The 26,307-nt window shown below is 35.3% G+C and overlaps 1 protein-coding gene across 1 annotated transcript in view; it reads left to right on the top strand.

The window, feature by feature from the left end:
• Positions 1 to 25,957, top strand: part of LOC121368357 (signal peptide peptidase-like 3) — a 97,198-nt gene extending 71,241 nt beyond the window's left edge. The window contains exons 3-14 of the mRNA XM_041493051.1: positions 763 to 840; positions 12,357 to 12,451; positions 13,497 to 13,616; positions 15,221 to 15,299; positions 16,318 to 16,430; positions 17,601 to 17,707; positions 19,300 to 19,371; positions 20,315 to 20,403; positions 21,475 to 21,520; positions 21,877 to 22,027; positions 22,868 to 22,977; positions 23,483 to 25,957. Of these exons, the coding sequence (XP_041348985.1) occupies positions 763 to 840; positions 12,357 to 12,451; positions 13,497 to 13,616; positions 15,221 to 15,299; positions 16,318 to 16,430; positions 17,601 to 17,707; positions 19,300 to 19,371; positions 20,315 to 20,403; positions 21,475 to 21,520; positions 21,877 to 22,027; positions 22,868 to 22,977; positions 23,483 to 23,551 (1,129 nt within the window). The 3' untranslated portion in view covers positions 23,552 to 25,957. The remainder of the gene's footprint in view (positions 1 to 762; positions 841 to 12,356; positions 12,452 to 13,496; positions 13,617 to 15,220; positions 15,300 to 16,317; positions 16,431 to 17,600; positions 17,708 to 19,299; positions 19,372 to 20,314; positions 20,404 to 21,474; positions 21,521 to 21,876; positions 22,028 to 22,867; positions 22,978 to 23,482) is intronic.
• The last annotated feature ends 350 nt before the right edge of the window (positions 25,958 to 26,307 follow it).

The raw sequence follows: 26,307 nt of genomic DNA, 5'->3' as shown, positions 1-26,307 counted from the left end.
CCATCGGTGCTGCTACAGAGTGGGGGCACATTCCCCCTTGCCCCCCCCCCCCCCCCCCTGCTTCCTACGCCAGTGGCTGATGCTACAACTTAAGCTTATTTTTTTAATTGTCTAATAATGCCGACCTTGTTAAAGCTTTATGTTGCTAATGTATTTCTTATTTGAATTTTGCAAAATTTTAAGGTCGCTAATATTTTATGATTTACAGTATTTATTTTTATTTTCATTTTTTTTCAGTTCAGTCTGAAGAATAAAATTCATATCTTTCAACCCACTGCTACAATTGTGAATAATTGTACAACAAACTTAAATGTCATTGTTAAATAACCCATTGATTATTTTTTTGAATACCATTTACAGTGTCCACTTGGGACAAAAAAGCACCCTGACCACACCCCACAAAAACCTACCCTAGACCGATCTACCCCACCACACCCTACCCCGGGATATTCTGTGTATACATTACTGTTACTATAGAAGAAGTCTGTAGATATTGATGTATTTCATGGTATTAATATTTTTACGTGAAGTGGCGATAGCGGATTTCCTCTCTCAATATCTGTGTGGTCCTTAACCATATGTCTGATGCCATATAACCGTAAATAAAATGTGTTGAGTGCATCGTTAAATAAAACATTTCTTTTTTTTTAATACTTTTAAAATACAAGTAATGTCAGCCATTTTGAAAGAGCTCAAGTGATTGATAAATATATTTGCACTAGTTTATGTAAATGTTCTGTATGAATTAATTTTTATTTTCAGTGCCTTCTCCATTGTTGATACTTCAAGACTGTCTACCTTTGTGATATCCATTCTACTCATTGTGTATGGCAGTTTTAGGTAAGTTTCTATTTATTTATTTATTTAAGGATTGTCTGTTATTTCTTTTACGTTCATCGTAGTATGAATAAAACATATCATCCGCAAACTGTGAATCGGCGAAGCCGTTCTCACTTAAGTTTGCAGATGATTTGTTTTGTTCATACCTAGATGAATGTAAAAGAAATAACAGACAATATTTATAATTAATTGAGAATCATACTTGCTAAGAATAACACTAAAACTTCATACTTTTATTTCGAATTATTTTTGGTCCATAAACATTAACGCTCAATAAAACAACTTGCCCATATAAAATGACATCATCAGATATGACATTCCCCGACGACGTAATTTTTACGTTCATTGAGAATTAAACAAACTCGTGTTGCTACATCTGGACCAATGGGATGATGTTATATTGTTGTGAATGTAAGGGAAATGTATTTATTTATTTATTTATTTTAAACACTTACATTAGATGTATTAGTGCTCACTATTTTAAGTAAAAAAAGAGAAGATTTTGTGTACATCATCCATTGAATGTAATCAAGGGAGTCTACATTTAATCTCATTTATTGTTTTTCTAATCAATTTGTAATTAGGTTAATGAGTTAATGAGGATCCTTTTTATACTGGTAATTGATAAATGAAACCCAATCACTACTATATATTTATGGTTTGTTAAACCTGAACTGTCTTTAGAATGCTGACAGTATAAAGCAGATGTAGTCAGTTTGACTGAGAGTACGAGGAGACACGGTATATAAAAATCAGCAGCAGCATTAGTATATTAATTTTTAATTGTACAGTGAGACCTCACACAACCGGACATTCTGTAAAAGAGAATTCCCTCAAAACCGGACGTCTTTCATAGCCCCTTTTTAAATATCTGTACAGAAGAGAACCTCTCTAAACCAGATACCTCTTAAAACCTGACTTTTTACTTGTTCCCAAGGGAGTCTGGTTTAGAGGAATTCCACTGTAGATGGAAAATACTAATTCTACATCTACCGTAGACAGTTCAGATATCATTTGTACGTCAAACCAAATGATTACTTCCTAGAGTTTCTAGTTATTACATGTAGCTACATGCAGAAAGAACAGTAATAATAATAATAATAATAATAATAATAATATTTTGGCTGGTAACTAAGTGTACTAAAAGAAAAATTATTTCCGCACTTAACATGCAAAACATTTTTCAAATGTGTCAAGTGACATTTTTGTATGCATCATTTAGCAGTGTTGAAATTCCAGTAGGTCTGTGTTTGATGTATTGGTTGAGTGGTTAAATAATGAGGTCATTGAGAATCCATTAATAGTTCATTATATGAGTCTCTTTTTTTTTTCTTTTTTTTTTCCTTTCTTTTTTTTTTCTTTTATTCATCATATTGGGCATTTTATGATGATACACAAGTAGCAGACAACATGATTACTGCTGATTGTACTATTAACAATATTCAATATGTTGAAAAAGGTGGACCGATTTAAATCATCATGGTTATTACAGGGCTAGTATTTAAACATGAAAAGGAATATTTCCCCCACTCCATCACAGTGCTAAGTGAGAAATTGAAAGTTAAAACATTTGATTATTCTGACATATTATGATCTTAGAGGACACATGCTACATTTTTCCATTTGAAACCAGTGATCTTTCATATGCATGTTCCGACAAGACAAGACAGGGCAGCACAAACAATGGCCTTTGATATACCAACACTGGTTGGGACAAGGAACACCCAATTAGAGGATCCACTGAGGGGATTCTATTCCATGATCAAAGCACCTCAAGCGAGTACTTTGCCAATTGAACATGATCCCATCCTGTCCCATTATTAATTTCTAGAATTTTATTTTTAGAAAACTAAACACACACACACACACACACACACACACACACACACACACACACACACACACACACACACACACACACACACACACACACACCCCTACTCCCCCCAATTAAAAAAAAAAATACTGTCATTATGTAGAATACATGTGCTGGTTAGCAGTAAGGCCGATGTATTAGCTTGGCAGATTAAGATTTGTACCTATGGATACACATGCATGTACATGTAAACTATAAATGAACTGGGTCCATAGATATTTGCTTCATTTGACACCTCTCTCCCGTGGAAATCCGGACCGACCGGAATGGGCCTCCCGCCTGTTGAAGCGCCGGATTGGCCAGTGGCGCGATGTTCCCCCCTTTGCGAATCCGCTATCCTCCAGGGCTAATTTTAAATTAAAAATAAAAATATATATATAAATATTATAATAATTAAATAATTATATAATATATTTCTTTTGAACTGCCCGATCGAAAATTTATTTAATTTTGCACCTACTAATTAAATAATAAAAAAATAGAATGATATAGGATTCTCATATATGGTGCTACTACATTTAATATATAATATAATTATAAGATAATGGTAGACCCCAAATTGTTTGTTTTTTTATTCTTTTTTTTAAGTGGTCATACCACACTATTAAAAATTATCCCCTGCATTTCTTTCCCACACTTCCCAACCCCCCCCCCCCCCCCCCCCCCCTCCCTCCCCGGAGTCGGTCACTGGCGAAGTCAGAGGCTGAATCCGGGGTGGGCGTGCCTGAACCCTAGTGGATAGGGGCACATAAAATGAGTTGCCCGTTGCCCGTTGCCCGTCATTTGACATGCTCTGATGCAAATTGAAGTGTTGTCCTGAATGGTGAAAGAAAGAAGTTAATGTGGGAATCATTCTTGTTTAGAACTGTAGACAAATGCCGTGTGTAGGGGACATTACAATTATATGTCTGTATTCAGAGTTGGGTTCACACTATTGTAGATCCCAAGCATTTGAACCAAATTCACACATACATGAGTAATGTAGGTAGCAGTTCCTGGAGACGTATTCATATTATAATATATATTGGATTTAGGATATAATTTACATGGCAGGGATAGAAACTAACTCTTGCCACCTCGCGCCAGTTGAATAAAAATAGCTGGGGACACATACAATTTAAATTATGTTAATCTTAGAGTCAGTAATTCTGAGAAGATGTGACCCATATTTATGATGCTGATTGTCAGGCTACTTTACCATGAAAGGAAAGGAAATGTTTTATTTAATGACACACTCAACACATTTTATTTACGGTTATCTGGCGTCAGACTATTATAGTTAAGGACCACACATATATTGAGAGTGGAAACCTGCTCTCGCCACTTCATGGGCTACTCTTTTCGATTAGCAGCAAGGGATCTTTTATATGCACCATCCCACAGACAGGATAACACATACCATGGCCTTTGATATACCAGTCGTGGTGCACTGGCTGGAGCGAGAAATAGCCCAATGAATCCACCAGCGGGGATCGATCCCAGACCAAATGCTAATTACTTTTATTCTTAATGTGTAGCCTCTATGTAGCCAGACCATCTCAATCCATTTTAAAAAGTCATTTCATACCACCCACCTAACATTATAAAAAAGAAAAACTGGACTTTAATTCATGTTCATCAGTAGGAATGATTATATATATATGTATGTGTGTGTTAGGTTTATAAACCCAGTTGTAGTAAAATCAATATTGTGTGAACAACTGACATATATCCAATTTTGTGTGTGTGTTGTGTGTATATTCCTGTGTGTGTGTACGTGTACATGTGTGTGTGCATGTACATGTGTGTGTGTTGTGTATTGTGTGTGCGTGCGTGTGTGTGATTGTGTGCAGACAAACCTTTTTAACTCAAACTTGAAGGGGACGAAGAAATAATTAGAGTTTTAGGGAATTTGAGTTTCAGGGAGTTTGAGTTTTCGAAATTAATATATAAGAGTTCAAATTTGAAACTGCATGGCAGCTGGATAATTTCGCTTGATATTGTAAGAAGCATGCGCTTCACTGCTTACCTCTAAACTCTGAAAACTATGCATTCCCAGTTGAAAGGTGAATTAATATATAACTGTCTCCACACCCCAGTTTTAGAGTAACATAATCTATTAAATCTTTATGTCGGGACCAAAGAATTAGGTTGAGAGACATAAGTTTTCGAAGTTTGAGTTTTCGAAAGCCGTTATTACTAGTTTGTGTAACAATTCAGCCCGGGACTGTAAAGAGATAGTTTTCGAATTATCGAAGGTTAAGTTATCCATATACATATACTAATAAGTATTCATCAGGGTTTATTGGTCAAGAAGGGCGATAAAAATGTTTTTGCTCTGCTATAATGTGAAAATTAAATGAATCTGTTTCATCAAGGAGTGGGATATGGATTGCTAGTACAGTCGCCCTAACAAAAATCTTTGGTGGAGAGATCCATTTGGGTTTTTACTGTTTTTTACCAGTGGTGAACAGCTGGTTTAAATCCTGTTTGTGGGTAAAATCCATGTGAAAGATCCTTTACACTAATCAATATTATAAAGTCATGTGGCAGCAGTGGTTTTTATTTGACAATAAGCAATTTTGTCCTGGAATAAACTCGAAAAAACAAATTAGTGGGAATCCTAAAAAGAAAATTAATAAAAAAAATTTTTTTTTTTTAAACTGTTAGTTGGGTTACATGAAATAGTTGTTTTTTTGACATTGGTCACAAGATGGATGAGATGTAAACTGATTATGCCATGAATTACACATACGACATGAAAGAAAGGAATGGTTTATTTAACGATGCACTCAACACATTTTAATTCCTGTAAAGAGGGTGAAAACACACTGCCATCTCACAGTGGGCTACTCTTTCCAATTAGCAGCATTCCACAGACAGGATAGTACACGGGGGCCCCACCGATTGGGATTGATCCTAGATCAACTGCACATCAGGTGAATGCTTTACCACTTGGCTACGTCCTGCCCCCATAGATCATGAGTACAAACGTTTGTTTTAACAAATATTAGACAAAGATTTTAAGGTTTCCATGACGTTTGATCCAGTGACCAACTTGCACATGTATGTAATATCAGAGATTTATCCAGGGTATTCCATCAAGTTTGATCTAGTGACCAACTTGCACATGTATGTAATATCAGAGATTTATCCAGGGTATTTCATCAAGTTTGATCTAGTGACCAACTTGCACATGTATGTAATATCAGAGATTTATCCAGGGTATTTCATCAAGTTTGATCTAGTGACCAACTTGCACATGTATGTAATATCAGAGATTTCATCAGGGGCCCATGGTATTTGGAAAATTAGTGAAAGTAAATCACACTTGGGATGTTTTCAGGCCACTGAATGATGCAGTACACCACTGTGAACGTAACTAAATACATCTATGTTTTCAGGCCACTGAATGATGCAGTACACCACTGTGAACGTAACTAAATACATCTATGTTTTCAGGCCACTGAATGATGCAGTACACCACTGTGAACGTAACTAAATACATCTGTTTTCAGGCCACTGAATGATGCAGTACACCACTGTGAACGTAACTAAATACATCTATGTTTTCAGGCCACTGAATGATGCAGTACACCACTGTGAACGTAACTAAATACATCTATGTTTTTTGGGGAATTTTTAGCATAAAAGTTTGGAATTGTCAGTACCACTTTCTTTTGGGAAGGGGCATATGTTCAGACCAACAGAACGCCTGGATAAATCCCTGATTATAGGACATAATACAACTTAAAAGGAAAGGAATGTCGGTCATATATACATTGATGTTGAACATTTTGATGCAACAGGAACCTACTTCTTTACAAGTGCACCCATAGGCAAACTAACTACAGGCGCACCCATAGGCAAACTAACTACAGGCGCACCCGTAGGCAAACTGACTACAGGCGCACCCGTAGGCAAACTGACTACAGGCGCACCCGTAGGCAAACTGACTACAGGCGCACCCGTAGGCAAACTGACTACAGGCGCACCCGTAGGCAAACTGACTACAGGCGCACCCGTAGGCAAACTGACTACAGGCGCACCCGTAGGCAAACTGACTACAGGCGCACCCGTAGGCAAACTGACTACAGGCGCACCCGTAGGCAAACTGACTACAGGCGCACCCGTAGGCAAACTGACTACAGGCGCACCCGTAGGCAAACTAACTGTATTATGACTTCATAATTTAGCACTAAAACTGATAACCTAAGAGATCATCTCCAAACCCAAAAGATGAAATTGTTTTGTCTCTCCATTACTCCCCCCTCCCCTCCCCCTCTAAACAAAAGAATTCAATGAATGAATGTTTAACAACACCCCAGCACAAATATACACATTGACTATGGGTGTCACAAAAGGTAAGTATATAAAAAATATTGTTTATGTTTATATAAAACCAGTGTAAGGAACTGTGGGGAAAAGTATAATAAAAAAAATACATTGTATAGAAATCAAAAGTGTTTTGAAAATTTAACCATACAAAAGAGAAAAATACTCAAATGCATTCATATGTGGTATAAAATACGTATATGTGCATTCACAGTAAGTAGCGGATCGTTTGAAGCAGAATTCTGAAAATGTATCAGAAAATTAGGATAGCTTTTGTCTTTGTCTTTGTTTTGAGGTGGGGGAAGACTGCCAGTTACAATTAGTACATGTAACTGCACTTTTCTCTTTACAAAGACGACTATCAAAGGAATACTAAATGAACTAAATAAATGACACCATAGTCTGAGTTTTGTATAATGTGTGCTTAAACTTAACAAATGTAACCAGGTCATACAGAGGTGAGTGAAGTAGTGGCTACTTATAATTAGTAAATGTTTCACATATTTATCAGTGTTTACACATCAGTTTAACCTTGTCTAGGTCATAAATAGTCTGACCATGGTTGTGTGGAGTTCACATTATGCTTGGTATGCTTTTGCTAAAATAGAGATGAAATAATATAAATGCCGAAGCTGAATTTGTCACATACATGTAGGACCACACTTTATGTAATGTAGTACATTGTACCTACTAGTATTTGCTCCAATTCAGTTGACCTTTTTCCCCAGGCATTTTTTGGCTTTATTATTTATTTATTTATTTATTTATTTATTTATTAATGCACAATAATATTTCTTTTAAGGATATACTGGAGAGTTAAAATTATATTTCCACATCATATTTACCATAGATGCATTTAACCCTAGACATGGCTTATCAATAATCTGTTATGGTGTATGTGCAGGGGTGGGTTTAGGGAGTCGACCCCCCCCCCCCCCCACACACACACACACACCCACACTTAAGTATTTTATTTTTGAGTTTTCAATACTTTTGACCCTCCTGCTAAAATTCTTAAAATGCAATACAATATATATACCAAATGCAGTGGCCACTATCCAGTGTAAATGTATTTGTAATGGTCATTATTGTGTCGGCAGTTAAACCTCCCTACACAAATCGGACATGAGTGAAAATAAATAAATCAATTTGAATTTTTATTAATAGTATTTTAAAAAAAATTAGAATTGTAGCTTTTGACCGTGATATTTGGGGATGGGGTGGTATCTAGCTCAGTCAGGATAGTATTCGCCGAGAGATGTTTGCGTCGTAGGTATAATATTGGGTCGTAACGTATAATATTGGGTCGTAGGTATAATATTGGGTCGTAGGTATAATATTGGACTCTGGTACTCAAGGATCAAACTCGACCTGGACCTGGGCACCCGACATTTACACTAGATTATAATGAGACTAAGGAATAAAGTGAAATATCATTTTGCATCTTAATTCCAGAGCTGAACATGGATTCCAAACATTTGACTTTTGTTTTCCCTTCATGTCCCATAGCCCAACCAAAATGACGTAAAATAAAATGTAATTAAATGTGAGTGCTCTTCCTTGCACGGCTACTCGAGTCCTCCTGGTCTTGCTAGACTCTGCCTGTATTTGTGGAGACCCTAGTCATAGGATCAAAGCACCTCAGTGGACACATTTTGTTTTTGCTGTCCCAACCAGTGCCCATTGACTGGTATATCAAAGGTCATGGTATACATGTGCATTCTGTTTATGGTGGGTGGGGGAGTAGCCCAGTGGTAAAATGTGTGGTCTGTCTGGGATCGATCCCCGTCGGTGGGCCTATTTGGCTGTTTCTTGTTCCAGCCAATGCACCATGACTTGTATATCAAAGGCCATGGTATGTACTACCCTGTCTGTGGGGTGGTGCATATAAAAGAACCCTTGCTGCTAATCGAAAAGAGTAGCCCATGAAGTGGCGACAGCGGGTTTCCTCTATCAATATATGTGTGGTCCTTAACCATATGTCTGATGCCATATAACTGTAAATAAAATGTGTTGAATGTGTCGTTAAATAAAACTTTTTTTCTTTCTTTCTATTTATGGGAAAATGCAAATAAAAGATCCCTGACTACTAATGGGAAAATGTAGTGGGCTTCCTGTAAGACTGTGAGAATTACCAAATGTTTGACATCCAATAGCCAGTGATTAATAAATCAATGTGCTTCAAACAAAATAAACAATTCACTTTTTTTGTGATATTTTGGAAACAAACAAGTTTATTGATATATATCTCATTCTTACCATGTCTGTGAGACACATACACGTATAGGAGCATGAAGTAGCCCAGTGGTAAAGTGCTCGCTTGATGCACAGTCGGTTTGGGATTGATCCCCGTCATGAGGCCCATTGGACTATTTCTCGTTCCAGCCATTGCACCATGACTGGTATATCAAAGGCTGTGGTATGAGCTATTATGTCTGTGGGATGGTGCATATAAAAGATCCCCTCTTGGTACTAATGGAAAGATGTAGAGGGTTTCCTCTCTAATACTATATGTCAGAATAACCAAATGATTGACATCCAATAACCGATGATTAATAAATCAATGTAATCTAGTGGTGTTGCTAAATAAAACAAACACACAAACTCAGACACATATGTCAGCTGTGATAAACTCTAATGACTCTGACATTTCTACATGGCTGCTGAAAAATGCAGACATCCTTAATACTGTCAGTTATCGGTCAGTGTTTGAAATAAGCACTTGTCCGTTTGTCCTGACAAGTGGAAATCTGCTCAGACAAGCAAAATATACCTCAATGGTTGTCCAGTGGACAAGTAAAAATGTTCAATGCAGTTTCATTTTAAGCACTCAAAAGTGTGGCTCTTGCACTTGAATAAAACAAACCGGCCTCGGTGGCGTCGTGGCAGGCCATCGGTCTACAGGCTGGTAGGTACTGGGTTCGGATCCCAGTCGAGGCATGGGATTTTTAATCCAGATACCGACTCCAAACCCTGAGTGAGTGCTCCGCAAGGCTCAATGGGTAGGTGTAAACCACTTGCACCGACCAGTGATCCATAACTGGTTCAACAAAGGCCATGGTTTGTGCTATCCTGCCTGTGGGAAGCGCAAATAAAAGATCCCTTGCTGTCAATCGGAAGAGTAGCCCATGTAGTGGCGACAGCGGGTTTCCTCTCAAAATCTGTGTGGTCCTTAACCATATGTTTGACGCCATATAACCGTAAATAAAATGTGTTGAGTGCGTCATTAAATAAAACACTTCTTTCAAGTATAAATATTGGCAGACAAGTAGATGGTCCGGTGGACTAGTAAACATTTCTGCTTATTTCTATTGCTGTTACCAGTATACAGTCTTCATTAACTAATACATAAGTGGAGAAGTAGTCTGTTCTCAAGTCCTTTTTTGCAATAGATGTACATAATATAATGCTTTAGTAATTATATTGGGCAGTTTTGTTTTCCTCATGACAAATTTGAAATACAAATACATGTATTTTGGTTATTGTAATAAGGGCTAAAATGAGACAGTAGCAGAAACACACTTACTTACATATTTTTCAGATCACATATTTTAAAATTTGATAACTTTGCACTAGATTTATTGACATTTAAGCAAACGTACTTGGGTGACACTCCATGATTGACGTATGCATTCATAGTCATCAAATACAAATATTTCAATGGCAATTTGACACAGAAAGCTGTCCAGCATTCAGAAAACAAAAAACGTTAGGCATAACTTTATTTTGATGTAAGGACATCAAAAATGATGTCATTCAAGTTTGACGTCATTTCCATTAAAAAATAAACCGCACCACATATTCTTACGTCATTTGAATATCTAGTAATGGGGGACTGGAATTAAAGTTGCGTGTACAGTTTACAAAAACACGTATTAAGCTTGAGCTTATATGATAAAGAGATTATTACCCTCGTGTATTTCGGTATCGTCAATATCATATATTAGGAATAAAAATAATGTATTATGCTTGCCAGAGGCTCGCATAATACAATTTTTATTCCTAATATATATGATTATTGACGATACCGAAAAACACTGGTAATAACCTCTATATATATATATATATATATATATATATATATTATAGTGAAACCCCTCAAGACCGGACCTTCTGTAAACCAGAATTCCCTCAAAACCAGACGTTTCACAGAGTCCCTTTTTAAAAACCAGGACAGAACTTAACCTCTGTAAACTGGATCCCTCTTAAAACCGGACTTTTGTCTTGGTCACAAGGGTGTCCGGTTTAGAGGGGTTTCACTGTATATATATGCACATGTACATATTCTTAATGAAAAAGATTAAGTTTGATAAATATATATATACATGTCGTTAAACAAAAAAACTTTATTCTATTGTTTACATATTCATGGTACATATTCTAAAGGATTCTACCAAATAGGGCCTCCACGAGTACTTGAGTACTCTAGCAAGACTGAAGTCCATTCACAGGACTCATGTACCCATTTAAGGATGAGCACTCTCATTTAATTGTGTCATTTTTCCATATGATACCTTGCTACATTAGAATATAAAATGTAGTGGGTTTCTTCTGATGACTACGTGTCAGAATTATCAAATATTTGACATCCAGTATCCGATGATTAATTAATTAATCAGTGTGCTCCAGTGGTGTCATTAAACAAAACAAACATTATTTTATTTTTCCATATGCTTGTTGCCTGTTACATTATAGGGCTATGAGGCATGAAGTGAAAACAAAAGTCGAATGTGTGGAAAAGGAAGGAAATGTTTTATTTAACCACGTACTCAACACATTTTATTTACAGCTATATGGCGTCGGACATATGGTTAAGGACCACACAGATATTGAGAGAGGAAACCCGCTGTCGCCACTTCATGGGCTACTCTTTTCGATTAGCAGCAAGGGATCTTTTATATGCACCATCCCTCGGACAGGATAGTACATATCATGGCCTTTGTTACACCAGTTGTGGAGCACTGGCTGAAGCGAGAAATAGCCCAATGGGGCCACTGACGGGTATCGATCCTAGCCTGACCACACATCGAGCGAACGCTTAACCACTGGGCTACGTCCCGGCACTTCGAAATGTGTGGAGTGCAATACAATGACATGATTTCATGTGTTCAGTGCTGGAATTAAGATACATAATGTTATTTTACTTTATTCCTTAGTCTCATTATCATCTAGTGTACATAAGTGTCGTGTACTCGGGTCTGGGTCGAGTTCGACCCTCGAATGCTCGAGTCCAGTATTTTGGGACTCGTGGAGACCCGGCTACCAAAAGAGAAATATATCAATGGTTATAGGTTTATTAATGTGCATTGTTTAATTCTATTTTAAGGTCACTCAACATTGAGCGAGAGAACAAAGAGAGAGAGAAGGAAAGGGAAAAATCGGCCAATTTCTCATCCACTGCTCCCTGCAATGATGACACACGTATGTACATTAGAAGGGAAAACTTCAGATTTAGTTTTTTTATGGAGTGATAGGTATGGTGTATCTTTAAACATTGTGTAATTTTAACAAGTAGTGATGCTTATCACAAATGAAACAGGACAATAATTGACACTCCATAGCAAAATACATTGCACATTTTGAAAATAGAGATTATTTTTAATGACAATATTTTATGCTGGGACAAAGTTCCTAATGTGATAAAGTAGTGTTGTAATTCAAGAAAAAATTAAAGCATTAATGTTAATTATTACTGAAATACTGAATTGGTTTTAAAGATACTGTTTTATTAATTTATTTTATTTATTGACATGTAATAGCACATGTCATTAAACAAAACAAAGTTTAACTTTTATCAGCCCATTTTATTCTTTGTGCTGGAACATGAAATATTGCTTTCACTGCACAAAAAACATCACAAATATTTCAGTTTCCATAAACATGTACATGTATACACATTTTTGTTTTTGTCACTACATAGTACTTTAACCACTGCTTACTTGCATACAATAGAAAACAAGTTCCCACTGACACCTGTTTGGTAAAAGGATGTGTTTACTTTAACAAATAGGTGTTAGCGAGAAAATAGCATTGCAAACAAGTACATGTATCTGCAAAAAATAAAAATTTTAATGGCAATTCCAGAAATTTTTTAATTGCAAAATCAGCAAGATGTAGAAAAAACATTATTATTTTTTTGTGGAATTTCTTTTTAATGTCATTACATTTATTGAAACGTTAAAAAAAATCTTATATTAAAATGTCAGGACACCAAATGGAACTTTTACAAGGAGCTATAAATATAACTTCAGAGATACAATTTTTCAGCTTTTTATCAGATTTCATGATTTTTGCATGAAATTTGATCTGAAATGCTGAATAATTTATCTTTATTTGAGTATGGTATTGAGTTTCCAGTTTCAAAAAAAATCCTTTCAGCATTCTTTTTTGTAAAAATTATTTCAATCTCTGTAACCAGAGTAATGATAAATCTAACATTATGGATTGGTTGTTTTTTATATTTCAGAAGTGCAGACAATCGACACTTGTCAGGCCATGTTTCTGCCACTCGGAGCATCAGCATCTCTCCTTATCATGTTTCTGTTCTTCGACTCGCTTCAAATGGTCTTCGCCATCTTCACAGCCAGTAAGAACCGTATTATTTCAAAACTAAATTTATTGTTTATTGTGAGCAGTCACGTTGATTAAAGACCTTTTTCAGGCAACATTTTGTTCAGTATCACATCACGATTCGCTATACAAGTTACAGAGATTGCTACACAATTTTAAAAGGTCAAACCGTCGTTGTTAATACAATTTTCATTTGGTTAGTAACTGTCGCTAATCAAAATTTAGAAAACAAAGTATTTCCTGTTTGTGTTATAAGATTGTATATGAACTACTTTAATAAACAGAATTTTGAGCATATGAGTTAAGATTTTCAGAGTTATGAACATTCAGAATATATATATGAACTACTTTAATAAACAGAATTTTGAGCATACGAGTTAAGATTTTCAGAGTTATGAACATTCAGAATATATATATATGAACTACTTTAATAAACAGAATTTTGAGCATAGGAGTTAAGATTTTCAGAGTTATGAACAATCAGAATATATATATGAACTACTTTAATAAACAGAATTTTGAGCATAGGAGTTAAGATTTTCAGAGTTATGAACATTCAGAATATAGACATGGTACATTTTTTCTTTATACTCTATCCTGACCTCTTACTTTGGCATTCCCCCCCCTCCCCCCCTCCCCCCCCTTTTTCCACCTTATGGTCTGATAATTCAACAGCCAAATGGCTACACAATCTTCTGATGTACACCTTCCTAGTTCCGGTCACGTGACCTCAACTTCCTTCTTTCTCCTTCGCTCTACACAGTTCGGACGTGTTTGTGTTATCCAAAACTTGTTTTATATATATATATATGAATATAGACATGGTACATTTATTTATAACAACATAGCCATGCAAAACAACTCGCCTTTCGTTTATTACTGGTATTAACAAGTGACAAAATAATTTACAAAATCATCTTAATTAATGCGGTCCATTAATGAACTATAACCAAATGAGAGACAGACATTGGAGTTTGAGATAATAATTGTGTGTCTCACTTTTTTAAAGAGTAACCAATGGAATATCTCTTTCATAAACAATGTTTTGGCATTTACTCAAACCAGGCTGAGTTTTATCAAACTTGTTGTTTGCATTGTACCTTTGGTATTCTTAAAGGGACATTCCCGAGTTTGCTGCATTGTAAGATGTTTCCGGCTAATAAAATACTTCTATGATTAAGCTTACATATTAAATATATTTTATTGTTTAGAATATCAGTGTCTGTATATTCAATGTGTTTTTGGTTGTCTTAATATTTATAAAAATCCCAAACTGGATTTTGTCTTCAAATAATTTCGTATGTACGAAAAAACACTTTTTAGGAAATAAAATGAAACCTAGTACAAATATTAAAACGATCGGAAAGACGTTTACTATACAGCCACTAATATTTTATGCAGAAAAATATATTTGATATGTAATTACAATCGTTAAAAAGTCTGTTATTTGATAACATCTTAAAAATTGCAGCAAACTCAGGAATGTCCCTTTAACAAAGAATTTAGATGAAACTTTCAGATAGGAAACTGATAAATATTTGATTTCACTAATTATTCTTCTTTTTTTAATGAGTTTTTCTCCTTGTATTGGCTGCAATTGTATTTGTTTTTTTGTTTCAGTTCTTGCCACGGTGGCGTTTGCCTTTCTCTTGTTACCAATGTGCCAGTACATGATACAGCCATGCTCCAGTGGACAAAAGTAAGTCAAAGAACAAAAAAGAAAACAAATTAGCTGCTTGTCTAGCAGATACAGCAAAATGCGCAGACAGAAACTGCTGGGAGGTTTTCCTACAGCTGATATGTTTGCAGTTGGATGTTGTGGATTTAAGCATTGATGGGAATACAGTATGGACTAAAGTAAATCACTTAAAATGCCAGTTGGTTGCTGCTTTAGCAATTCAGAAATGAAATTTAATTTTAAAAAAATACATGTTTGTTACATTTTATATTGCTATAGTAGTAAAAACAAATTTACCTTTTTTTTTCTCTTTTTTTTTGGCGGGGGGTCTGTTCAAGATTTTAACACATGGGAGGAGAGAATATTTGTATACACGCACTACCTGCAAAATAAAATGTTATTTAAACATGTACCTCAATATGTATAGGGAAAGATGGAGAAGATCCACAAAGCATAAAATAAATATGGTGATCCCTGCCAATCCCCTACGTGATCAGTTTTATAATGGTATAGTGTAGCTGTAAAAAGCTGAGAAACGGGTATTATTTTCCGATGGCAAAACCCTGTCGGACCTCGAGAAAGTGTTCGACCCATTGGACTTCATTTTTGGTTCGAGCGTTGCATTGTTTTCTACCCTTCCGGGGGGCGGGACATAGCCCAGTAGTAAAGTATTCGCTTGATGTGCGGTCGCTCTAGGATCGATCCCCGTCAGTGGACCCTTTGGGTTATTTCTTGTTCCAGCCAGTGCTCCACAGCTGGTATGATAAAGGCTGTGGTATGTACTATCCTGTCTGTGGAATGGTGCATATAAAAGATCCCTTGCTGCTAATTGAAAAGAGTAGTCCATGAAGTAGTGACAGCAGGTTTCCTCTCTCAGTATCTGTGTGGTCCTTAACCATATGTCTGATGCCATATAACCGTAAATAAAATGTGTTAAGTGAGTCGTTAAATAAAACAATTCCTTCCTTCCTTTGACCCTTTAGAGTTTGACCCAACAAGATTCTACTGTATATATATATATATTTTTTGTTCTCTTCAGGATCTCGTTTGGTGTGTGTGGCCGGTTCACGGCTGCTGAAATCGTGTCGTTCTGTATGTCTTTCATCATCGTGTGTATCTGGATCCTCACTGGGCACTGGCTCCTCATGGATGGTAGGTCATCTCGCTCATGTCAAGACATCACTGTGAAGGTCACAAACCACTGTATTAATTCATTTCATTACAACTTATTTTCATGCTTAATTAAGGTTCAAACATGCTGTCCTGGGCCCACACACACCTCGGTTATCTGGGCTGTCTGTCCAGGACAGTGGATCAGTTGTTTTTAGTTGTTAGCTGTTAGTTAGAGAGAAAAGGGTGTAGTGGTCTTACACCAACCCATTGAGTTGTTAAGAGGAGTGGGTATCGGGCTGCCAACCCTGTACCTACCAGCCGTATGTCTGATGGCTTAACCATGACACCACCGAGGCCGGTACCACTTTATTGCTAATAGACATTATTTAAATAAAAATCTATCAATGATGAATTACCAACTTCTGTAATGCAATAGTTAGCTATTAATCCAGGCCTCATAATAAGTTAGTTTGGAGTGACTGAAAAATAGATTTTCTGAATTCGGTTCCTGGAGAAAGAGTTTTAGATCACCAATTGATCTCCTGAATCAATCTCCTAAAATAACCATGAAATTTAGGTGTGCATTTGTAATGTTTTAAATAATAAGTGTTATAGATGTATTATTAAAGGGACACACCCTAGTTTTTAAACACTAAGGCATATTTTTCACTATTAGAGCTGTTTTATGATCACTGAAATCAAACATTACTAATATTGTATTGTTTAGATTATCCATTTCCGTACAACTGAAGTATTTCTGGTTATCCTGGTGTTCCTAATACCACCAAATGCTTTTTTTTCTTCATATTTTTAAAAACACATGTGCGTCTGAGAAGTAACTGTTATGGATTCATGTTTCAGTCTATTTTTTAAGAGTATTTCAATGTCACAGACTCTTGTTTCACTCTGTTGTGTCCAAATTTGTTACATGTTTGTAAATTAACCAAACTTAGTGTCCATTTTTATGGCCTGAAAGTAGTCTAGGTGAAAATTATGCCTTTGTGTTTAAGTATTATGTTGCATACAATGTTGCATTGTGTATTGTAATGTAATTTATTCAGTACTGGTATCAAATATCAATATGTATACTATTGTTATATCGATGGTCATATATTAAATTTCTTATTGTTTGCTTACATCTGATGTGATGTGTGTAAAAATTTATTAATTATGGCTACTGTTACATTCCTTCATTGTTTTTTTTTTCAGCTCTAGGTATGGGTTTGTGTGTGGCATTTATTGCACTTGTTCGACTTCCCAGTCTAAAGGTTTCCACATTGTTACTGGTTGGTTTGCTGATCTACGATGTGTTTTGGGTAAGTACGAGCAGCTGTGACTGTTATTCACCACCTTGCCAGAGAGTAGTGTGTGTGTGTGTGTGTGTGTGTGTGTGTGTGTGTGTGCACAGGCGCGTGAGTGTGTGTGTGTATGTATGTGTGTGCATGGGCACGTGCGTGCGTGTGTGTGTCTTTGTTACAACTGGGGCAGGATTTAACTCAGTTGTTTGAATGCTCGCCTGAGGTGCTTGCATCGCAGGATCTGAACCACCTCAGTGGATCCATTCAATTGACTGGGTTTTTTCTCGTTCCAACCAGTGCACCGCAACTGGTCAAAGGCTGTGGTATGTGCTTTCCTGTCTGTGGGAAAGGGAATATAAAAGATCCCTTGCTGCATTAGAAAAAATATAGCGGATTTCCTCTGATGACTATGTGTCAGATTTACCAAATGTTTGACATCCAATAGCTGATGATTAATTAATCAATGTGCTCTAGTGGTGTCGTAAAACAAAACAGACTTTTAACTTCAGTTCCAAGGGTCTTTTTTAAATGAAAGGCAAGGAATTCTGTTTGATGACACCTCAGCTCATTTCAAACTGCTGCTATTTGGGGTCTCACATAATTATTTTTTGTTACAACTGAAAGCAAAATAAGTATTTACTTAAAACATGTCATTAGCAATTTGCCAAAAATCTAATTCGAAAACCGTTTCGTTTGTATATAATTAAATTCCCATTACGTTCACTACAATTTTAACGTCATCCGATTGGTCCAGCCATAGCAATGCTAACGTCATCCGATTGGTCCAGACGTAGCAATGCGAGTTTGTTAATTTCTCAGTGAATGTCATATCTGCATGATGACGTTACTTTATATTGATACCATGTCTGTCTTAGCGTTACTGTTTAAGAACCAAAACATAATTCAAAATAAAATATGTACTTTTAGTGTTATTATTAGTAAGTATGATTCAAATTAAATTCTAAGTATTGCCTGTTATTTCTTTTACCAAAAAAAACAAAAAAACCATCTGCAAATTTCCGTGATAATAGCTTTGCAGGTGGGGTTTTTCATACCCCGATGAACTTAAAAGAAATAATAGACAATTCTTATAGCTATAGCTATTTTGAAAAATAATTCTGTTTTGCTTGAATTTGGCTGCAGATTTTCTGATCAAATTTGCCAAATTGCTATTAATTTTTGGCGTCCAACTTAAACCCTAAAAAGCCAATGGTTTCCAGTATTAGGTTAATCATTTGTCTCATTTACATTACGGTTTTGTTATTATTGAAAAAGTGGGCGACACCTGTCAGTACTAATCTGATCAACTTTGTATATATTTTTAATGTTATTATACAAAAATACACTGTGTGTGTGTGTGTGTGTGTGTGTGTGTGTGTGTGTGTGTGTGTGTGTGTGTGTGTGTGTGTGTGTGTGTGTGTGTGTGTGTGTGTTTGTATCAGCCCTATATTCAAAATTATCATAAAAAAAATTAATTGTTTATCACACAATTTGTATTACTTTATGAAAGAGACCTAAAAACACATTGTATTGTTTTTACCAAAACAAAACAGTGCGTGAAATCCACTATGTGTGAAAATGTTAATATTGCATGTGTTTGTATATTTCAGGTGTTTTTCTCATCATATATATTTAGTACCAATGTAATGGTCAAGGTTGCGACGCGACCAGCTGAGAATCCAGTAAGTGTCAAATGTGATAGTACTTTCTCTGATCCTCAGGTATATAGGACATAACTACCCCATGAAAGAAAGCTATGTAAGAAATTTCTATCTTACATGGGATATCACACGCTTGCATTTAACATGACGTCGTTGGTAATATATGAAGTTTTAAATTAATATTTTGTTATTAAAACCTTCATTTTAAAAGATATCTAGTTAATTTGTAGTGTTAACTTATATTTAACACACAAAACAAACACTGCAAATACGACAATGTAGTTTATTTAAATGATAAAATCGTCAAATAAAAAAGTTACTTGTTCAGCCATCTTTGTGTGTTCGTGTAAAATAATGGTTTATTTATCGAATGAATGCTGTCATGTGGGACAGAAAAAGTACACCCCTGGTGGTGAAAATTTCGACCATGGGACCCTGGACCATATTTTTGTCCAGAGGGTTGGAATTGCCTTGTCTACACCTCACAATGGGGAGAGAATCTATTAATATAATTAACAGAATTTGATAAGAATTGTTTTATACTAAATTTGTACCTGTTGTACATCGATAAAATTGCAAACACAATGTTTTAAGTTCAAAATATACAAATAATTTTTATTTCATGACATGAATATACACATGTTTGTCCAAAATTATGTGGCTCAATCTAAACTCAATCAGAATAATAGTTAACACAATTGGTGTCACTCGTGTCAAAAGAGCCAAAACATGAAAGGTGGATTTTAGACCTTTGCAAATTTAGGATCTACTATGACTGTAAGCCTAGTTTAGACTACCAGTTTTGGGAATTTGGTAATCTGAAGAGAATTTTGGTAGCCAAAAAACCCACCTGGGCTACTACTACTTAATAAGGTCGAGCTCGGTAATTATATATAATTTGAACTTTCCGTGTATAATATTTGTGTACTCTCTATTTGAAGTACTGATAATTTGATCTTTGCAGGTTGGATTATTTGCCAAAAAGTTGCATTTAACTGGATTAATAAGAGATGCTCCAAAGCTTTCTCTTCCTGCCAAACTAGTTTTTCCAAGGTAAGCAAGTTTGTTTACTGATAGGCCCTTACTTAAGCAATTTCACCGGCTTAACATCATGTGATGGTTGTTTACTGATAGGCCCTTACTTGAAGCAATTTCACCAGCTTAACATCATGTGATGGTTGTTTACTGATAGGCCCTTACTTGAAGCAATTTCACCAGCTTAACATCATGTGATGGTTGTTTACTGATAGGCCCTTACTTGAAGCAATTTCACCAGCTTAACATCATGTGATGGTTGTTTACTGATAGGCCCTTACTTGAAGCAATTTCACCAGCTTAACATCATGTGATGGTTGTTTACTGATAGGCCCTTACTTGAAGCAATTTCACCAGCTTAACATCATGTGATGGTTGTTTACTGATAGGCCCTTACTTGAAGCAATTTCACCAGCTTAACATCATGTGATGGTTGTTTACTGATAGGCCCTTACTTGAAGCAATTTCACCAGCTTAACATCATGTGATGGTTGTTTACTGATAGGCCTTTACTTCAAGCAGTTTCACCAGCTTAACATCATGTGATGGTTGTCTACTGATAGGCCTTTACTTGAAGCAATTTCACCAGCTTAACATCATGTGAAGTATTATAATGATTGGTGTAACAGAAAGAAGAAATCCCATGTTTCACGATGACATCTCAATCAATGGGGTTCAACAAAAGTGATGGGTGAAAAATGTGCAATATTTTAATTAATTTATGGCATCATTTTCGATACATTATTGCCCGTTGTTTGGTGTACAGTTTTCAGACTGCTCATTTTTTATAATTCAGTGATATTTTGTTATGAATTTAATTATGTTAAATACCTAAAATGTGAAGAACCTATTTAAAAATATTAACTAATTTGAGATTTATTGTAAATTATTAGTTATGCCAGCATTCAATGTCTTTTTTTACAAGTGTCATGCTTTAGTTACAGTACTAATCATTTTGCTGGGTCAGGTCTTGAAATCCTATTTTGTTTTAAAAATGAAATCAAATACATCTGCCTATCTTATACGTTGATACTGTTTTAACCACATGCTAATTTTGTATTTAATTAATGTTTTTCTTGTGTTTTTCAGTTCTCAAAATGCTAGTCATTTTTCAATGCTTGGGTTAGGAGATATAGTAAGTATATTTAAAATTACTATGTTGACTTTTACATTGAGCAATATTGTAATTGTTTAATAATAGGTAAATAATTATGGTTTGTAATTTATAGATCTGACCCCATTTTATGAAGCTATCTTAGTGCAAAGATCACCTAACTGCATTAGGTAGCTATGCACATAAGGTGATCTTAACACTAAGATTGTTTCGTAAAATGGACCCTTTAAGTTAACTGGAATGTTTGAATTCTAAAAATGGGAAAATTCATTAATGATTTTTAAAAAAGGGACAAACTTAAGCACTAAGTTGTGCATTGTGATTTAGAAACAATTTGACAGCAATTGTATTTTTAAAAAATTCTTTGTTTTAATCAGGTGATGCCAGGGCTGCTGTTGTGTTTTGTTCTACGTTACGACACCTACAAGAAGTTACAGACAGCTTCTGTGGAAGCTGGCGTTCCTCCACCGTTAACTTATGTCCAAAGGATCACATATTTCCACTGCTCACTTTTAGGCTATTTCCTTGGTAAGTAGAAAATAACCAGTTTGTATTCAGGAATGCGATTTTTCAGCTTTTCATATGATTTCAGAGGGGTGGGGTGGGTGTTGTGTAAAATGATTAGGTTAACTCGCATATTGAACAATTTCACATATTAAACTGTTTCAAATTTACTCGCATGATAAATTGTTTTAAGTTTAATTACAGCAATAGTCTCATCTGAAGTGTTTCAAGTTTACACACATTAAACTGTTTCAGGTTTACTCACATTAAACTGTTTCAGGTTTACTCACATTAAACTGTTTCAGGTTTACTCATGTGTTAAACTGTTTCAGGTTTACTCACATTAAACTGTTTCAGGTTTACTCATATTAAACTGTTTCAGGTTTACACACATTAAACTGTTTCAGGTTTACTCAAGTTAAACTGTTTTAGGTTTACTCACATTAATCTGTTTCAGATTTACACACATTAAACTGTTTCAGGTTTACACACACATTAAACTGTTTCAGGTTTACTCACATTAAACTGTTTCAGGTTTACTCAAGTTAAACTGTTTTAGTTTTACTCACATATTAATCTGTTTCAGATTTACACACATTAAACTGTTTCAGGTTTACACACACATTAAACTGTTTCAGGTTTACTCACATTAAACTGTTTCAGGTTTACTCAAACTGTTTCAGGTTTACTCACACATTAAACTGTTTCAGGTTTACTGACATTAAACTTTCAGGTTTACACACATTAAACTGTTTTAGGTTTACTCACATTAAACTGTTTCAGGTTTACTCACACATTAATCTGTTTCAGGTTTACTCACATGTTAAACTGTTTCAGGTTTACTCACATGTTAAACTATTTCAGGTTTACTCACAGCAACAGTCTCATCTGAAGTGTTTAAAGCAGCTCAACCAGCTTTACTTTACCTTGTGCCCTTCACCTTGCTCCCTCTCCTGTGCATGGCATACCTCAAGGTATGGTTGTCTCCCTTTCATAATACAGTGGTTTAAATAGTAATTGACCTTTGAATAGTGTGACTTACAATATACATTGTGAGTACAGTCCTCTTCACTTACAATAAGCCATTTTGCTAACATTTTAAACAGCTAATGTTACTAAAATATATTTTTTTTAAATGTGTAGCCATAGTTCAGGAAGATATTTTTAACAAGTTGTGTATGACAGCTATGTAACTGATTGAATACGGTATTTTTAACAAGTTGTGTATGACAGCTATGTAACTGATTGAATATGGTATTTTTCAAACTAAATTAAATGTATATATTTACAAGCAAAATTCATGTGTTTGTAACAGCGTGCTTGAACATTGATTGTATATTAGCAAGAAAATAAATTGAAATGAACTGTTAACATATTAATTATATTTGTTCATTAACCAATAAAAATTATTAGTATTATTTTGCCAGTGGATATTTAGAATAAACTCTCTTAACAGTTTCATGAATCTCGGTATTTCAGGGTGACCTCAGGAGAATGTGGTATGAACCTTTTATAGCAGTGCTTCCCCCCAAGCATCAAGAAGTATAACACCCCCAGAAACACAGAGCTGTTATCATGCAAGGTGCAACCATTTTACTGGTTTACTGAACAGAAATCTAAACCAGCATGAGCACAAAGTATTTGGAACAGTGCACAGTTTTCTTTTTCACCGGATATATTTAAAGATTGAAGAAAAACTGAAGATATGGTGACAATATATATTCAGTCTTCTTCACCGGATGATATATTTGAAGACTGAAGAAAAACTGAAGATATGGTGACAATATATATTCAGTCTTTTTCACCAGATGATATATTTGAAGATTGAAGAAAAACTGAAGATATGGTGACAATATATATTCAGTCTGTGGATAATTAATCAGTGTATTGCTATGATTTTGGAAAGTCTGGAGTGAAGTATCTGGTTTACGGATTGCGTGTGTCTGTGAAAACTTGAACATGGCTTGCCTGATTTGTCGGTATGTATTGTGAATAATTGAATAACTGGGAACCAGGAAATGGCTTCATCCTGAGTCTGAGTTCTTGAAGTCGGTACTGGAATAACAGGTCAAAGAAATGGAGGAGGAAGAAAAACGTTTCTAAACATCATTATGACTTGAGTTAAGAAAGAAAAGCATTGACTTGTAAAGTGTTCATTACTGAAAACGGAATACTGGAGAATATGCTAAATTATATAATTACTGGGTCAAGTGAATTTTATTCCATTTTACAGCAGAAAGTGAGCCATACACTAAAGAAAGCAACCATGAGTTGTGGTTCAAGGCATCCACTTACATCTTTCACAAAGAAACATGATGTATGGAGAGATTTGTTGTTCATACGAATGGAAATATTGAATCCGATTCTAGACTATGGATATGATTTAGACTGATGATAAAAGTGCGTGTCTTAACCAGATAAAGTGACTAGATAATTCATAAAAAAAGGAGTAAGTTATGCTGAAATACTTACACCTGCGATACTGATTTCAAACTCATCATAAAAGTTATATGACAGACGTGACATTTCCTATTTTGTAACTGTAATACACATGATTACAGTGGAAAAGGTAAAACAGTAAAATAACTGACACCGTTGTATGCGAAGCACAGTGGAAAAGGCAGTTTTATTGTCGGGATGGAAAAATCTAAATTTGTAACAGTTAAATAGTATCATCATTTGCCAGTGTTTTCATGTATCTGCTTGGGCAGTAAAAAAAAAAAAATATTGCTAGTCATCAAGGTGGATGCTAAAGAAGTAGCTTTCTTTGTGAACAATATTTGCGATCAAAGAATGACTTGTCTTAATTCGAAGTGGACACCTTGAGTTGTGAGCTGTTTAAGCGGTTAGAGGTGATAATAATTTCCATTGCTGTTCGGCCATGCATGAAGATCTTGTCACACTTTCATGTATTTCAAGTTGTAGAGTCCTCAAGTATGAAAATACAGCTGATACCTGCTGCTTCCATGGTTACAAATCATTGTTAAAAATAGTGGATGTGGTTGTGTGTACCCAATGATCATTATTATTTATTACCTATTATTATTATTACATGTATGATTCTTTTTTTGTTATTTAGAAAGTAGAAACTTTTCCGAGTAGCTAATTTGTAGTAGAAGAGTAACTGTGACATTAGCACTTTTTTAATATAAAAAAAATTAAAGCATTTATTTAAGATTTGTGTATGGCCAGCTGGGTCAGGTGTTAAGTCAGAGCTAGTAAATCGTATGATATTTAAGGTGAGGGTTTGCACAAAGCTTTAAATACAGTTGCATTGGTATCACTTTTACAGGTTGATGTACCTAGGGTTTTTTTTCCTATGCAATTATATTATTCCATAGGCATGATATGCAGGTGGGGGTATGGGTGGGGGTGTAAATGTGTTTGGCCTCAATTAGGGGTGTGTGGACACATGATTCCTTACCTTTAGTTGCGACGGGCCTGCAACTGCATCCATAATTAAAACTGATATATACAGCTTAGTATTGGGAATGTCTGTAATGTGTATCACACAGCATTAGTATACAGTCCATAATAAATGAATCCATGTTCGTTTGGGCTTAGGTCCTTGCAACATTTATAAACACAGCAAAAGAGGAAGCATTTGTTGGTAGTAACTTTTATCAGTACGTCCACCATCACAGGCCTGGGGTGAGAACCCCGGATGTACTCTGTATGACATAAGCAAATTATTTTAGATACTCTCTGAACCTTACAGTTAGAGCAGCTACATTGTTGAGTAGTATGAGGATAATTTGTTAGTTTTTAAAAAAAGAAAGAAAATGTTTTTCTGAACCTCCATCTGTTATTAAAGAACAAACCCTTGCAGTTAAGAAAATGTCCATGGCAAAAAACATGTCATTGGAAAAAAACCTGAATATAGTCCATGGCAAAAAACGTGTCATTGGAAAAAAAAAACCTTAATATAGTCCATGGCAAAAAACATGTCATTGGAAAAAAAACCCCTGAATATAGTCCATGGCAAAAAACATGTCATTGGAAAAAAAAACCTGAATGTAGTCCATGGCAAAAAACATGTCATTGGAAAAAAAACCTGAATATAGTCCATGGCAAAAAAACATGTCATTGGGAAAAAACCCTGAATATAGTCCATGGCAAAAAACATGTCATTGGAAAAAAAAACCTGAATATAGTCCATGGCAAAAAACATGTCATTGGAAAAAAAACCTGAATATAGTCCATGGCAAAAAACATGTCATTGGAAAAAACCCTGAATATAGTCCATGGCAAAAAACATGTCATTGGAAAAAAAACCTGAATATAGTCCATGGCAAAAAACATGT

This window comes from Gigantopelta aegis, chromosome 3, assembly GCF_016097555.1.
Source record: "Gigantopelta aegis isolate Gae_Host chromosome 3, Gae_host_genome, whole genome shotgun sequence".
In the NCBI taxonomy this organism is placed as follows: Eukaryota; Metazoa; Mollusca; class Gastropoda; order Neomphalida; family Peltospiridae; genus Gigantopelta; species Gigantopelta aegis.
This window is presented reverse-complemented; position numbering and strand designations above follow the sequence as displayed.